This window comes from Nerophis ophidion, linkage group LG11 (assembly GCF_033978795.1).
Source record: "Nerophis ophidion isolate RoL-2023_Sa linkage group LG11, RoL_Noph_v1.0, whole genome shotgun sequence".
NCBI lineage: Eukaryota > Metazoa > Chordata > Actinopteri > Syngnathiformes > Syngnathidae > Nerophis > Nerophis ophidion.
In genome coordinates this window covers 31,674,620-31,691,463 of record NC_084621.1, presented here as the reverse complement: position 1 = coordinate 31,691,463, position 16,844 = coordinate 31,674,620, and the positions used below count along the sequence as shown (strand labels likewise).

General features: G+C 40.2%; 1 protein-coding gene across 4 annotated transcripts in view; it reads left to right on the top strand.

Moving 5' to 3' along the window:
* The window catches only part of rundc3b (RUN domain containing 3b), a 78,506-nt gene that overhangs the window by 23,175 nt on the left and 38,487 nt on the right, over window positions 1–16,844 (top strand). For 3 of the 4 annotated variants that reach the window (XR_009808799.1, XM_061915600.1, XM_061915597.1), the window contains exons 4-7: window positions 1,731–1,816; window positions 7,036–7,125; window positions 12,698–12,778; window positions 12,853–13,027. Coding sequence is in view for 3 of the 4 variants with exons in the window: in XM_061915600.1 (XP_061771584.1) it covers window positions 1,731–1,816; window positions 7,036–7,125; window positions 12,698–12,778; window positions 12,853–13,027 (432 nt within the window). In the remaining variant the exon portion in view is untranslated. The remainder of the gene's footprint in view (window positions 1–1,730; window positions 1,817–7,035; window positions 7,126–12,697; window positions 12,779–12,852; window positions 13,028–16,844) is intronic. The other variant, XM_061915598.1, reaches the window with a different exon arrangement.

The window sequence follows — 16,844 nt, the reverse complement described above, 5'->3', positions numbered from 1 at the left end:
TTCGCTGATTTTTAAGGATAATTTATTGGCATTGAACTACATCATCATTTTCTGTAATTAATTTTCTACAATTTGAAAGACGGCATTTATATTTCCTCCTGGTGTGGTGTCATCCGCATATAGAATGCAGTAAAGTAAATGAGACACAGTCACAATGTCATTTACATGTACAAGAATAGGCCCGAGGACCGTTCCTTGAGGTATGCCGCAAGTTATATTACAATTTTTAGACTTTATGTTTTTGATTTCAAGAAACTGATTTAGTTTTTTTAAATAGCTTGTGACCCATTGGTGTGCCTATACCATCTATCCACCCATCCATTTTCTACTGCTTGTACTTTTCTGGATCATGGGGGGTGCCTATCCCAGCTGCACTTGGGCGGAAAGTGGAGTACACCCTGGACAAGTTGCCACCTCATCGTAGGGCCAACACAATTATACAACATTCACACTCACATACACATACTAGGGCCAATTTAGTGTTGCCAATCAACCCATCGCTTGGTGAATGTCTTTGGAGTTGGAAGGAAGCCGGAGTACCCAGGGGGAACAACACGTAATATCACGGGGAAAACAAGCAAACTGCACACAGAAAGACTTCGAACCCGGGGATTGGACCCCGGACATTCTTATTGTGAGGCACACACACTAACCCCTATTAATTATTTATTTATTTTTTTTAATTGTAAATGTCAACATTATTATTTTTAAAATAAGTTTGAAAATTTATTTTCACCTTGTCTTTTTGCATGACAGCATTTATAACGCTCCATGTGTCTTTCTAACTGGTTACATTTTCTTAAAGAATTTCATAAAGCCATCAGCCGAGTGGGTGGAGTTACTGGTAGGAGTCCCTGGTTGGTTTAGGGATGCCACCCTATTGAACAAATATTTAGGATCGTTTTCATAGAGATAAATGAGATTGGAGTAGTAATTAGTTTTAGCTAAGGTAAGCGAGTTTATAAGTTATTAAGCTTGATGGAAAATCTCAAGTTTAGTCGCACGCCATTTGCGTTCCAGCTTTCTACATGATAGTTTAAGAGTTCTGGTTTCTTCTTTGAACCAAGGGGTATGCCTATTAGAGGCCCTTTTTTTTTTTTTAGCTTTAGCGGTACTATACACTCAATGGTGTTGCGCAGGGCATCGTTAAAGATATTAGTGTGGTTATCAAGAGAGCCCACATAATTTGAGAATGGTGTCATTACCGAGGTCAGTAGGGCTGCAAAGTCGTAGTTGCGACAACATTAATGTTGCATCTGCTAAAGCATTGGTTATTAGTAGCTTGTTGACAGTTAATCAGAACTTCAAATTTTATAAGCTAGTGACACTTATTAAACATTACAACAGTGTTAATAAAAATAAATACTGAGTAACTGAATTATGACCTTTGTCAGATGTTCATAGTTAATAATTATGATGTGTTATTAGTTGGGAAATTTGAAAAACCTCAATACACAAAAGTTAAAAGACGAATAATAACACATAACTTTACATAATAATACTCTGAGTTGGTAAGTGGTTAATCGTAAAAAAAGAAACAAATTGGGTGTATTACACCAGGCACCAATTATAACATTAAAAATTAAGAACATTGAAGGGGGCAATGAATGGGGCTTAGTAGCCCACACCGATATTTTCGGGGGGCCCAAAATACCTTTGTCTCCAGGTAAAACTTCTTAATGTAATATTCTGAAAATAATCACTTTCCACCATATTTGTGTTTTCATAAGGGTCGAGCGTGGATCCGGGTGGTTCTGATAGAGAAAAGATTTTCAGAATACATCTCATCTGCTCTGAAGGACTTAAAAACTACCAGGTAATAGGACATTATACACTCTTTAGACACTTCCACACTTAATGTTATTTTAAACTAAGCATGCTGTTTTTGGGAAAAAGCAATATTTTTCTTGTCGTTAAAGTCAACATTCGGGCTTTGCGATATAAACAAAAATATATATATCCTGACGTTGGTCATTTTATGTCAAAAATGTAACCCGATAGTGTTTTTTCATAAAATGATATATGAACACATGAAATAAATGCCAATTTTCTTTCTATTTTCTCTGATTATTTATTTTTAAAAAAAAATGTATATATATATTTTTTTTTTCTATATGTATACATATATATGTATACATATATATATATATATATATATATATATATATATATATATATATATATATATATATATGTATACATATATATATGTATATGTATGTGTGTGTGTGTGTGTGTATATATATATATATGTATATATATATATATATATATATATATATATATATATATATATATATATATATATATATATAATATGTGTATACGTATATACAAATGTAAATGTATATATGTATATGTATATATGTGTGTGTGTGTGTATGTATATATATATATATATATATATATATATATATATATATATTAGGGGTGTAACGGTACACAAAAATTTCGGTTTGGTACATACCTCGGGTTTAGAGGTCACGGTTTGGTAGATGAGAACCGCCCGGAGTTCCTTAAGGCTCTGGATGCTGTGGGGCTGTCTTGGTTGACAAGACTCTGCAGCATCGCTTGGACATCGAGGGCGGTGCCTCTGGATTGGCAGACCGGGGTGATGGTTCCTCTCTTTAAGAAGGGGAACCGGAGGGTGTGTTCCAACTATCATGGGATCACACTCCTGAGCCTTCCCGGTAAGGTTTATTCAGGTGTACTGGAGAAGAGGCTACGTTGAACCTCGGATTCAGGAGGAACAGTGTGGTTTTCGTCCTGGTCGTGGAACTGTGGACCAGCTCTATACTCTTTGCAGGGTATTTTAGGGTGCATGGGAGTTTGCCCAACCAGTCTACATGTGCTTTGTGGACTTTGAGAAGGCATTCGACCGTGTCCCTCGGGAAGTCTTGTAGGGAGTGCTCAGAGAGTATGAGGTATCAGCCTGTCTGATTGTTGCAGTCCGCTTCCTGTACGATCAGTGTCAGAGCTTGGTCCGCATTCCCGGCAGTAAGTCGGACCCGTTTCCAGTGAGGGTTGGACTCTGTCAAGGCTGTCCTTTGTCACCGATTCTGTTCATAACTTTTATGGACAGAATTTCTCGGCGCAGTCAAGGCGTTGAGGGGATCCGGTTTGGTGGCTGCAGAATTAGGTCTCTGTTTTTTGCAGATGATGTGGTTCTGATGGCTTCATCTGGCCAGGATCTTCAGCTCTCACTGGATCCATTCGTAGCCGAATGTGAAGCGACCGGGATGAGAATTGGCACCTCCAAGTCCGAGTCCATAGTTCTCGCCCGGAAAAGGGTGGAATGCCATCTCCGGGTTGGGGGGGAAACCCTGCCCCAAGTGGAGGAGTTCAAGTACCTCGGAGTCTTGTTCACGAGTGAGGGAAGAGTGGATCGTGAGATTGATAGGCGGATCGGTGTGGCGTCTTCAGTAATGCGGATGCTATATCGATTCCTTTGTGGTGAAGAAGGAGCTGAGCTGGAAGGCAAAGCTCTCAATTTACCGGTCGATTTACGTTCCCATGCTCACCTATTGTCATGAGCTTTGGGTTATGACCGAAAGGACAAGATCACGGGTACAAGCGGCCAAAATGAGTTTCCTCCGCCGGGTGGCGGGGCTCTCCCTTAGAGATAGGGTGAGAAGATTTGCCATCCGGGAGGAGCTTAAAGTAAAGCCGCTGCTCCTCCACATCGAGAGGAGCCGGATGAGGTGGTTCAGGCATCTGGTCAGAATGCCACCCGAACGCCTCCCTAGGGAGGTGTTTCTGGCACGTCCGACCGGTAGGAGGCCACGGGGAAGACTTCCAGGACACGTTGGGAAGACTATGTCTCCCGGCTGGCCTGGGAACGCCTCGGGATTCCCTGGGAAGAGCTGGACGAAGTGGCTGGGGAGAGGAGCGTCTGGGCTTCCCTGCTTAGGCTGCTGCACCCGCGACCCAACCTCGGATAAGCGGAAGAAGATATATATATATATATATATATATATATATATATATATATATATATATATATATATATATATATATATATATATATATATATATATATATATACGTAATACTTTATTCATAAAAAGGACAAGACAGTCAAAAACAATAAAAAGTATTTTTACTGTCTTTCAAGTAGGGAAAGCTCATTTTCAGCTACTCTCTAAACACAAGTACTGTTTCCAATAACATACAATACACAAAAATACTACATTTTAAAAAGAAAATGTCACTTCCAGGATTGTAAAATTCTCAGTATCAACACGAACAACGGAATGAGAGTTGAGTAATGCTCTGGCAGTGTTTTATCTTTCAGGATCGCTGATTCGCTCATTTTGCTTTCATTCTATAAGGGATTCAGCTTCAGTCAGATCATCCAATCATCATGCGGAAGCCCTGCGTCCAGTTCAGCCGAGGCCGAACTTTATTCACTTCCAGAGACACTCGAAGTTCGTGGGCAAAACAAAGCAGAGCATCCAATGATTGTCGAGTTTGGCTAGAGTGGAAAAACCCATTCTACGCTCCCCCACTGAAGTCAATGGATGCTCAGCTTCAACACTGATTATTGTTCTGTGACGCTGCTATAGTGAATGAGAAGATAGTCACATCAGCTGTCACGAAGTTAGCTGATTCTAATCAAAAGTTAAATTTAGTCAATGAAATGTAAACACAAAAGTACATATTTGACCACTTTTTTTCCCATATTTTAGGGGAAGCCCCTTGCAGTCTTACCCCAGATTTTCCCTGGATTCAAAATGACAGCGGAACGGCACCCGCACAGTGGCTGTCTCTTTCCGTTTTTATTCAAGTCAATGTGTCCGGTTCCACTGTCTTTCTGCAAGTCAAGTAAAGTCAATGCCATCAAAGACGCGCCCGCCTATTTACATCAGTGTTAACTTTATCACGTGATTATGCATGGATTCGAGATAGCTCGTATAAATCCGCACTTTTTCGCTGCACGGCGCAGCCGCAAAAGAATGGCAGCGCTGCAAAAGAATGGCAGTGAGGATTGGCGTACAGCAGATGGTGGTGCCGTTTCGTGGCGGATAAGTTTTGCAGCCGTTCTGCATCCTCTGGAAATTCGAGGTTAAAGCCATTGCCACTGATCTACACATATGAATTTAAAAATGGTCTCTGTAATTTATTGGTGTGTGCTGGACTTTTTGTCAAAGACGATGCCTTTGGACAACAACTCTCCTTTGGTGTGTTTGTATTTTCACCATGTCATGGTTTTAAGGTAACGGTAATACTTTGTCGTATTTTAACAGTCTCTATACTGCTCTTCATGTGATGTGATCAAGTGATAGAAAATATCAGACTTGTTCAAGTCACTATAGTCACTACTTGTTGGCTCCATTTTTTTCAGATTGCCGTTGTTTGGTCCATGTCGGACTTCTTTAAAATTCAAACAAAAAAGACGTTAGTTTTCCTTTTTTTGGCACCGCACCACTCTTTGAGTTTTGTTGGTTTAGCTTTCATTGTGCTTGTCAACTCTGCTTCCTTGTTGTTATCTGTGTTCCTGCCAGCTGTAGCCGTAAGGTTCTTGTTGTGACATAAAAATGCTGCAGTTACTTTAGACGCAGCCCAGACGTTTACATTCCGATGTAAACGTATTGTATCGTACGATGGACAATTGGGATAAGCGGCAGAAAATGGATGGATATTTTGTATTACGATATATATCGTTGGATGGCAAAACACTAGTCAACATTTCTCAAATTGGTCATAAGCAACATTGACATAAGCGGTTGTCACCATAACTAAAACTAGTCATTGTTTGCAGATTTACTTGTGACTTTGGCCAGAGACTTAAGCAGAATGGGTGATGATTTTCGAAACTATCTTCCGGTGGCTCACAATTTAAAAAAATAATCAATGGGTGTTGTTATTGTGGAAAGAGGGAAGAAAGAACATCTGAGAAATGTACTGCTTAAGAATACAAAACCTTGGGGGCTTATGCAGAAAATTTGAAGAAAAGCAATAGTTCTGCTTTTGTAAAAAAAAAAAAAAAAAAAAAAAATGTCATGACCAAGTTATTGTTTCTACAACAAATGTCGAACTAAATGTACAAAGCAATTTACCCCCGGGTCTCAAATTTGAGGTGGACAAATGCAATGGACCATGCATGCTAACGTCAACTTACCGATTAATCGTTTAGAGAATGGGAAAACTACATGCAAGCCCTGAGAGACTAATCTGAAATCTGATTGATTAAAGAAACAGTCTCTGTGACATCGGGCCAGCAATACTATTTCTGAAGGCCCTGGACACATTTAATTTAAATGGAAACACATGGAAATTTAAATCTGACTAGACAAACACAATCTAACGAAAAGCAAAGAGCCAGGCTACAATTAAGGACAATAATCGACTATTGGAATAAATTGATAACATTTTATGGAAGAAATCCTCGAGTTAAAGATATAAATATAGGTCAGTGCTTATGATAGTGTTCAGGCCAGCGAGAAGGCCTTGCTTGCCCATCATAGGTATACAGACCTGGGAGTGTATGGTGGCATGAAAAAGTCAAAAATACATTATTGATAAAGGCTCCATTGTTAACATTGTGTTGGGATCGTGAGTTTTTATTAATTCAGTTCATTGGCGTTTGTAGTGAGTAACATTTGTGTGTAATGTTAACTACTTGTATTTCCTACCACACAATGTAATGTAAGGTAACTAGGCTACAGTGGATCTTGTTCAGGTTGACAACCTTTCTCTGTCAATAATTCAATAGTTTTCTATATAGTGCTCGGTTAAATTGACGTCAACTTACAGGGTCGACCTCTTTTGTCGACATAACGTTTGAGGCCCAAAGATGATTTTCTTTTCTTACTGTTGATTTCTCAGTTTTGCTTTCAGTCCTCTTTCCACAAATAACATAATGCACCTATTCAGTTATTAATGTTTTTATTGTTAGCCAGTATAAGAAAGATTTGCATTTGAACAAAAGTGTGGTTGACATGGTCAAAGCTATTTCAGGTTAGTATGAGGGATGTGGACTTAAACGGGTTAGGTAACTAGCAATTAGTTGTAACGCTAGCAAACTTCTTGCAGGAGGTTTTACGAGGAAGGAGCGATCATGCTGGGAGAGGAGGCGGGCCTTCTAGCGGACACGCTCATCGCACTCAACACCATTGACTTCAGGTACTCATGCTCTTCTACATAATTTATTCTGTCCTTGGGCTCAGTGAGGTTGTTGAGTGGAATAGATTAGGAGGTGATTGTCCTGGAGAAGGGGCAAAAGAGTATTGTTACCTAAATTGTTGTATTATTTGCATTGCCTCTCATTTACAACATTTGTTGACACTTGTTTTTAATTATGTGAAATTATTTGTATACTTTTTTAAATCAAGTTTGAATTTAATGTGATTCATATTTTGTACTGCAACAATCCATCTATTTTCTATCGCTTGTCCTTCTTGGGGTCGCGGGGGTGGCCGAAGCCTATCCCAGCTGCATTCGGGTGGAAGGCGGGGTATAAACTTGTCACGTCGCCACCTCATCGCAGGGCCAACACAGGTAGACAGATAACATTCACACTCACATTCACACACTAGGGTCAATTTAGTGTTGCCAATCAGTCAGAGTACCCAGAGTGAACCCACACATTCATGACAACATGCAAACTCCACACAGACAGACCCTGAGCCTGGGTGATCGAACTCAGGACCTTCTTATTTTGAGGCGCCAGCACTCACCCTGTACCACTCTGCTGCCTATATTTCAACAATTTAATGGGGAAAAAAGTGCAAGTTTGGCATTTAAAAATATTTAACTCCTTATACAAGCATCAATGAACTGAATTGTCAACATACACAGTGAAGACAGACATATCTAAAATACAAATTCAAACAAGTGATAATTTGTTAATTAAATTTTTAAAAGTGCAGGTTTCCACTTGTGGTAAACAACGCTGACGTTCTTTACAGGACACAACACAAACCACGATAAAACAAAGACTCTGTTATCATGTATCAACTTTGTTTGCTTATTTTTTGGTATACCCCACAAAGCCTTACTGAAATTAATGGAAATTCATTTATACATGTCTAATACAATATAATAAATTATTGGCATAAATGTTCAACATTAAGACGCCACAGTTTACCCCATACAGTTTAAATAAATACGCTTAACGGTGACACTTTCGACAGAACGTATAAAGTTAGTCTTGAGCCATGTATGGCAACTCCCAACACAATAGACAAAAAATATGATACTTGCAGAAATAAACATATCCACACACAGCCAAAATAAAACCACATTAAACCATTAATTTACAATGACTTTAAACTGAGCCTTAAGTTCTGTCGCAGTAAAATCAAATTGTTAAATAAAAGATAAAGGTTTTAATAGTTGTTTGTAGTTTTAGTTTATACATTTTAGCGTTTACCACACATACGTTGTTAAATGTGTATCCTAATTGTTGCTGTATAATTGGCTGGAAAGCAACAACCGATAAAAACCTTTTTTTGTTTTGTTTATTGCATACAAACAGCCAAACACGCATTCCACAACCGTAAACTGTTTATTAATCATTTCTCGTTGGAAGTTTCCATCCATCCATTTTCTGCCGCTTATTCCCGTTCGGGGTCGCGGGGGGGCGCTGGCGCCTATCTCAGCTACAATCGGGCGGAAGGCGGGGTACACCCTGGACAAGTCGCCACCTCATCGCAGGGCCAACACAGATAGGCAGACAACATTCACGCTCACATTCACACACTAGGGCCAATTTAGTATTGCCAATCAACCTATCCCCAGGTGCATGTCTTTGGAAGTGGGAGGAAGCCGGAGTACCCGGAGGGAACCCACGCATTCACGGGGAGAACATGCAAACTCCACACAGAAAGATCCCGAGCCTGGATTTGAACCCAGGACTGCAAGACCTTCATATTGTGAGGCAGACGCACTAACCCCTCTGCCACCGTGAAGCCCCGTTGGAAGTTTGAATAAGCTAAATTCACCATACTCACACAAGTTGTTGTATCAATCCTTTTGGATCACGTTACAAATTTCCACTCTTGCATTGTCGCCACCACTGTGAGCGGTCCCTTACAGGGTGAGGTCCCGTACAGCCAGGGAGACGTATCTTAAAATGTCTGCGGCCACATCTAGATCTACTTGGTAGGATTAGGTTTCTACTTTTTGCAGATGTGGTCCCTATTTGTTTCATCTGACCAGGATCTTCAGCTCTCACTGGACCTGTTCACAGCTGAATGTGAAGCCACTCGGATGAAAATCAGAACTTCCGAGTTCGAGTCTATGGTTCTCGCCCAGAAAAGAGTGGAGTGCCATCTCCGGGTTGGGGAGGAGATACTGCCCCAAGTGGAGGACTTCAAGTACCTTGGGGTTTTGTTCAGGACTGAGGCAAGAGTGGATCGTGAGATCGACAGGCAGACATTGCGGCGTCTACAGTGATGCGTATCTCGCATCGGTCTGTCGTGGTAAAAAAGGCGCTGAGCCGGAAGGCAAAGCTCTCAATCTACCGGTCGATCCATGCTCCATCCTCACCTATGGTCATGAGTTTTGGGTTATGTCCGAAAGGACAAGATCACGGGTATAAGCTGTCAAAATGAGTTTCCTATGTCGGGTGGCTGGGATCTCCCTTAGAGATAAGATGCGAAGCTCTGACATCTGAGAGGAGCTCAGAGTAAAGCCGCTGCTGTTTCAAATTGAGAGGAGCAAGATGAGGTGGTTTGGGCATCTGGTCAGAATTCCCTCCAGACACCTCCCTAGGAAGCTGTTTAGGGCTCGTCCGACCGGTTAGTAGGCCACGGGGAAGACTGTCTCCTAGTTGGCCTGGGCTGGGAACGCTTCGGAATACCCCTGGAAGAGATGGACAATGTAGAAGGGAATTCTCAGATTCTCTGATTAGGCTGCTGACCCCGCAACCTGACTTTGGATAGCGGAAAAAGATGGATGGCTGGTTGGACATCCCTACATATTTTTCATATATTTGCTATTTATATGGTAAAACTCACTCCTGTTACTCAAATTTGTATTTTTTTTCATTTGGAACCTAGAAATAAAGTATGACATAAAGTTGCCTAATATAGGTCAAGACACATTTTGAGTAGTTCCATATGTATATTAATTAGGGTTGTCACGATAGCAGAATTTCACTAATCGATACAGATACCATTGAATTGCCAAGATTCCATCCATCCATCCATTTTCTACCACTTATTCCCTTTCGGGGTCGCCAAGATTTTCGATACTTATTGGATACCGCAAACAACCCATGTACTTTTAAATACAATCCTTAAAATTAAAGTGTCAAATATTTAATATCAAAGTGCTTTAACATCTTTTTGCACGTATTTCAAATTGCAGTATCAGCTGCCAAGAGGTATCTTTCAAAAACAAAGCAGTTCGGACAGGTATATGTATTTTTAATAAGCTAAAAAAAAGGCTAAGATACAGTTTGTATTCAAAGACAAATCTGTGTGGTTTTATTTGTTAATAGTATCAGCATTTTAACTTTTTCTCATGACATTATCCCTTTTTGCTAAATTGTATTCAATTTTGCTGTTTTTTTTTTGTTTGTTTATCATAATGAAATCAACGTGTCACCAGTTTTTAGCACTTATAAAAGTGATGAAGGTTTGGTTGATTCTGGAGGTTTTAAGCACGCTTTCCACGGTAGCAGACATATACAGTCGTGGTCAAAAGTTTACATTTAGATGTAAAGAACATAATGTCATGGCTGTCTTGAGTTTCCAATAATTTCTACAACTCTTATTTTTTTTATGATAGTGATTTGAGCACATACTAGTTGGTCAAAAAAAATATTCACAAAGTTTGGTTCTTTTATGAATTCATTATGGGTCTACTGAAAAGGTGACCAAATCTGCTGGGTCAAAAGTATACATAAAGAAAGGTTAATATTTGGTTACATGTCCCTTGGCAAGTTTCACTGCAATACGGTGCTTCTGGTAGCCATCCACAAGCTTCTGGCAAGTGTCCGGTTGAATTTTTGACCACTCCTCTAGACAAAATTGGTGCAGTTCAGCTAAATGTGTTGGTTTTCTGACATGGACTTCTTTCTTAAGCATTGTCCACATGTTTAGGTCAGGACTTTGGGAAGGCCATTCTAAAACTTTAATTCTAGCCTGATTTAGCCATTCCTTTACCATTTTTGACATGAGTTTGGGGTCATTGTCCTGTTGGAACACCCAATTGTGCCCAAGATCCAACCTGCAAGCTAACGATTTTTGGTTTTCCCGAAGAATTTAGAGGTGATCCTCCTTTTTCATTGCCCCATTTCCTCTCTGTAAAGCAGCAGTCCCATTGGCAGCAAAATAGGCCCAGAGTATAATTCTAACACCACCATGCTTGACGGTAGGTGTGGTGTTCCTGGGCTTGAAGGTCTCACCTTTTCTCCTCCGAACATATTGCTTGGTACCTTTTTGTTTTATCTGACACTACATTGACAGAGATAAGACCTTCTGGAGGAAAGTTATGTGGTCAGATGAAACAAAAATTTAGCTTTTTGGCCACAACACCCAACAATAGGTTCGGAGGAGAAAAGGTGAGAGGCCTTTAATCCCAGGAACACCAACCCTACCATCAAGCATGATGGTGGTAGTATTATGCTCTGGACCTTTTTTGCTGCCAATGGTATTGGTGCTTTACAGAGAGTAAATGGGACAATGAAAAATAAATAGATAGTACTTTATTTATTCCTTCAGGAAAGTTCCTTAAGGGAAAAAAAAAAAAAAAAAAAAAAGCAGGATTACCTCCAAATTCTTGGAGAACCAAAAGAACCAAACTTCATGATTGTTTTTGTGACAAACAAGTATGTGTTCCAATCAATCGATTACAAAAAAATAAGAGTGGTATAAATTCTTGGAAACACAAGACAGCCATGACATTATGTTCTTTACAAGTGTATGTAAACTTTTGACAATGTTTGTGCGTGTGTGCGCGTGTCCATGCGTGCGTGCGTGCGTGCGTGTGCATGTGTGTGGGCGTGCATATATATATATATATATATATATATATATATATATATATATATATATATATATATATATATATATATATATATATGAATCCTTACTTTCACGGTGACTACTTCGTCTTTCAAAACTGGACTATATTAATGAAAAAATGCATAGATAGTACTTTATTGATTGATTGCATGACACAAGACACACTCTTCTTTTTCACTTACTCCTCTCGTTGCACTTTTAATGTTAAGAGCTCATCGCCAAAGCCACTTTAGATGCATTTTGCAAAATTGTATTGTATTTTTGTATTTTCTTGCAAAGCAGGTGTGTGTGAGGTTTACGATGCATACGGCCACTGTTCTGGTATCATTTGTCTATGAGCGAGGGCGAAACGAAAGTGCCAAATCCGCATTTGTGGCAGCCTGATACAAATACATAAATGGAAACGCTGGCTTTATTTTGAGACACGGGGTGTTCTGCGACTGCTCAGTCCTTACATGCCAAGAATAGACACGGCTTGAAGAGTATTGTACAGTATTCGGTAACGATACTGAAAAAAGCAGGTATATATTTTTTTTGCATGATGGTATCAAAGTATGGCTATTCTTGAAAAAGTAATGTGTATTACCAGATTCAAAGTTAGTTACAACAAGCAAATGGCGCGGATGGGGGGAATTGTCCATTTTTTGAGAGACAAATAAAGTGAAATTCTGCACTTTATCTCCCATGTTCTACCATCAACTATCCCGTCTTGTCCCTTTTAGCTTCTGTCTGAAGGGAGAGGGTCTGGATGGCGGGGGCCCCGCAGTGATTGACTACATGCCTTACTTAAAGTTTACTCAAAGGTACTGTCAGTGCACCTTGTGGAGTGTGCAGTGTGAGCGTTGACAACAGCGGCGTTGTTCCCCTGTGTGTGCAGCACAGACAGCATCAGCAGCGACGAAGAGGAGATGCGCACGCTAGGTAGCAGTAGCAGCGAGAACAGCACGCCAGACAAAATAGCCACAGCCGCCTCCATCTTTACCGAGCAGAGCAACTTGGTCAGCAAGTGCAAGCGCCTGGAGCAGAAATATCGCATGGCGCTGGAGCAGAAGGTATGTTACATCCCAGATGAAAGAAATGCCAGAAATAAATATGCATGTATAATATATATTTAAACTTATATATTATACAGTATATACAGTAGGGCTGTCAAACGATTAAAATATTTAATCACAATTAATCACATTTTGTTCATACTTAACTAGAAACTAAAAAAAAAAAACACTTAATTGTACGGTTTAAAAGAGGAGAAAACCTGCAAAAAATGAAAATTAAATTTTGAAACATAGTTTATCTTCAATTTCGACTCTTTAAAATTCAAAATTCAACCGAAAAAAATGAAGAAAAAAACTAGCTAATTTGAATCTTTTTGAAAAAATTAAAAAAATAATTTATGGAACATTAGTAAGTTTTACTGATTATGATTAATTTTTGAATTTTGATGACATGTTTTAAATAGGTTAAAATCAAATCTGACCTTTGTTAGAATATATAACAAATTGGACCAGGCTATATTTCTAATTATTCATTATTTCTTCTAGATTTTCCAAAACAAAAATTTTAAAAGAAATTCAAAAGACTTTCAAATAAGATTTAAATTTGATTCTACAGACTTTCTAGATTTGCCAGAATATTTTTTAGAATTTTAATCATAATAAGTTTACTCCGATCTTCACGTTATTGTTTATTTTTCCTTCTTGTTTTCATTTTCCGTCTGACTCGTTTATTTCCCGTTTTGTCCATCACTATGGTTACTCATCACTCCACCTGCTAATCACGGTCCCTGCACACCTGTTTCCTGTTATCACGACCCTTTATAAGCCAGCCTTTCTGTTCACTCATTCTCGGATCCTAATTTGCCCACGCGCAACAGCGACGACTCTCGACCTTCATCTTTGTATGTATATTCTTGCTAGCTTCTACGCTAAGCCATTTGTTTATTTCCAGCTCACATGCTGAGGAATTGTTTTTCTGTTTTTGTGTGCCTTCGTGCCAGCTTAGTTTATCATTCTGTATTTCCTAGTTCTCATACTAGCGTCTTTTGTTTGCCTTCTCTTTACACCAGTGTTTTTGTTCCTAGCCTTTTTATTATTTAATAAATACATTTTATCTTACCTTTGGTGTGTTCTGCTTCGACGCATCCATGGGAAAACAACACCGGCATTACCATGCCGAAAAAGAGTCATCACAGTAGGATCCGAGCTTCTAAATGTTTTTCCGCGTCGAAACCACGGGAGGAACCCTTCGACTTAGGTCTGTGGTTGGAACTCATGGCTTGGGAGCAGGAGAGACTCGGCTGTGGGCCTGAAGATTCCTCCGAAGCCGTTCGTGCTGCCCCGAAGAGGCGGAGGGTCCAGTGGAGAGGTCCCCTGCACGGCAGTAATGTTCCAGCACTACTTAATCCTTCCCATCGACACAGCAAACGTCACCCCATTCAGGACTCACCTTCCACTACCGGTAATCCAGCTTTTTTTTTTTCCAATTCCTTCGGCCGCCATGACACTTTCTCTGACACAAGCGATGATGAGATCTGGGGAACGCCGGCCGGTGACGCAACACGGGCCCCTGTTGTTGACATTTTTTCTGAACATTTTTATATTGTGGACAGTAATTCAAATTCTCAACAATTTTCTAATAACAATAACATTTATGATAAAATACAGAGTTATCAGAACATTTTTTCTTTTTATTCTAGTCAGTCTCATTCATCTGTTTCTTCTACCTCACCTTCTAAACCTCATTCCCCGCCCTATAGTGTTTTTTCGCCTTCTTTTGTTAATTCTGTACAATTTAATGGGGAGGAGTCTGCCCACCTCCAGACCTCCCACTACCCTCCCTTAAGGTCAGTCCCTGACCACAGGGAAAGGGTCTGGGATTCCCGTCTGGAGGGGGGGCTATTGCCTATAGCTGTCCGGGGGAGGTAGCACAGACGCTACATGTTCTTAAAACTGTAAAACCGCAACCTCCTTTGAGGCCACCATTACCTGTTCTCAAACCGATGAAACGTTTAGCTCCTTGTAGACCTCCTTCACCTGTGTTTCCCCCGGCCAAGTCTCAATGGCCTTGTGGACCTCCTCCACCTATTTTTTCCCCGGCCAAGTCTCAACGGCCTTGTAGACCTCCTCCACCTGTTTTTCCCGGCCAAGTCTCAACAGCCAGGTAGACCTCATCCACCGGTGTTCAGTCTCGCGAGGTCATTACCTCCAGCACGTCCTCCACCACCGGTGTTCGGCACTTCTCCCAGACTGGTTCTCACACCAGCACATGACCCTAACCTGGTTTTCACGCCAGAAGTCGGTTCTCGCCTGGTTCACATACCAGCAAATTTTTCACGTCTTGTTCTCAAGCCAGCACCAAGGCCTTGTCTGGTTCTCGCACCAGAAATTTACTTTAGCCTGGTTCCTCAAACCAGCACCAGTTCCAAAGCTGGAGCGCACTCCAGCACCAACTCCAAAGCTGGAGCCCACTCCAGTACCAGCTCCAGACCTGGAGCGTACTCCAGCACCAGCTCCAAGGCTGGAGCCCACTCCAGCACCTGCTTCAATGACGGGGCTGGAGCCTACACCAGCTTCGACGCATCCACGGGAAAACAACACCGGCATTACCATGCCGAAAAAGAGTCATCACACAAGCTAAAATGAAGAATTCAATTAAAATCTATTTATTATTCTTTACAATAAAAAATTGATTTAAATAGTCAGGAAAGAAGAGGAAAGAACTTAAAAGGTAAAAAGGGGTAAGTGTTTAAAAATCCTAAAATCGTTTTTAAGGTTGTATTTTTTTCTCTAAAATTGTCTTTCTGAAAGTTAAAAGAACCAATGTAAAAAAAATAAAGGAATTTAAACAAGTGAAGACCAAGTCTTTAAAACATTTTCTTGGATTTTCAAATTCTATTTTGAGTTTTTTCTCTCTTAGAATTAAAAATGTCGAGCAAAGCGAGACCAGCTTGCTAGTAAATAAATACTATTTAAAAAAATAGAGGCAGCTCACTGGTAAGTGCTGCTATTTGAGCTATTTTTAGAATAGGCCAGCGGGCTACTCATCTGGTCCTTACGGGCGACCTGGTGCCCGCGGACACCGCGTTGGTGACCCCTGCCGTAGAGCATAGTGGCCCACGAGGTGGGAAAGAAAGAGAGCAAGGAAACGAGCGGCCTTTGTGGTGGATGGTCCGAAGCTTAAACTGCAAACAAAGTGGATTTAGTAACACAGTTTTATTTACCCATAATCAAAAGTACAGAGTTAGATCGAATTGCCAATGCAAACAGACAACGTCCTCCGGAAAGACGTGGATGATCGAAATCATGCGAATCACACCATAATATTGGTCTACTGGCCTTTTATATGTTTCCCTCATGTGTCAAGGTCCTGTTGTTTTGGATGTGTTTGACCTGCAACATCCTTGAATCCCTTAGTCATAATATACAATCAAAACATTTTGTAGAATGGTTAAAGCGAACACAAATTCAACTTACACCTACATATGATCCTTCAAAGGTCCTGAATAGGAAAAAAAGAAAAGAGCAGACCTTTTAAGGCTTTTAGACAGGCTCTCCTCTTGGACTTCGACAGACACAAAATATGGTTCAAAAGGTCAGAAATTCCACTACATACCCCCTTTCCAGGGTTCTGGAACCCTGGACCATACCGATTTCTGATCACAGATAGAGGCGAAAACACCAATGTTATGCGGGGCGAAAATTCCTCTGTGACCCGCACTGAGCGATCGCTGTTATCAGCCTGCAGTAAAACCATCTCACAGAACACAATTAGTGGCCTCCCCTTTAATTTAGTAAAATGGAATAACAGAATACTTTGATCATGAACATCATTGAACATAATTAGATGAATATATATATATATATATATATA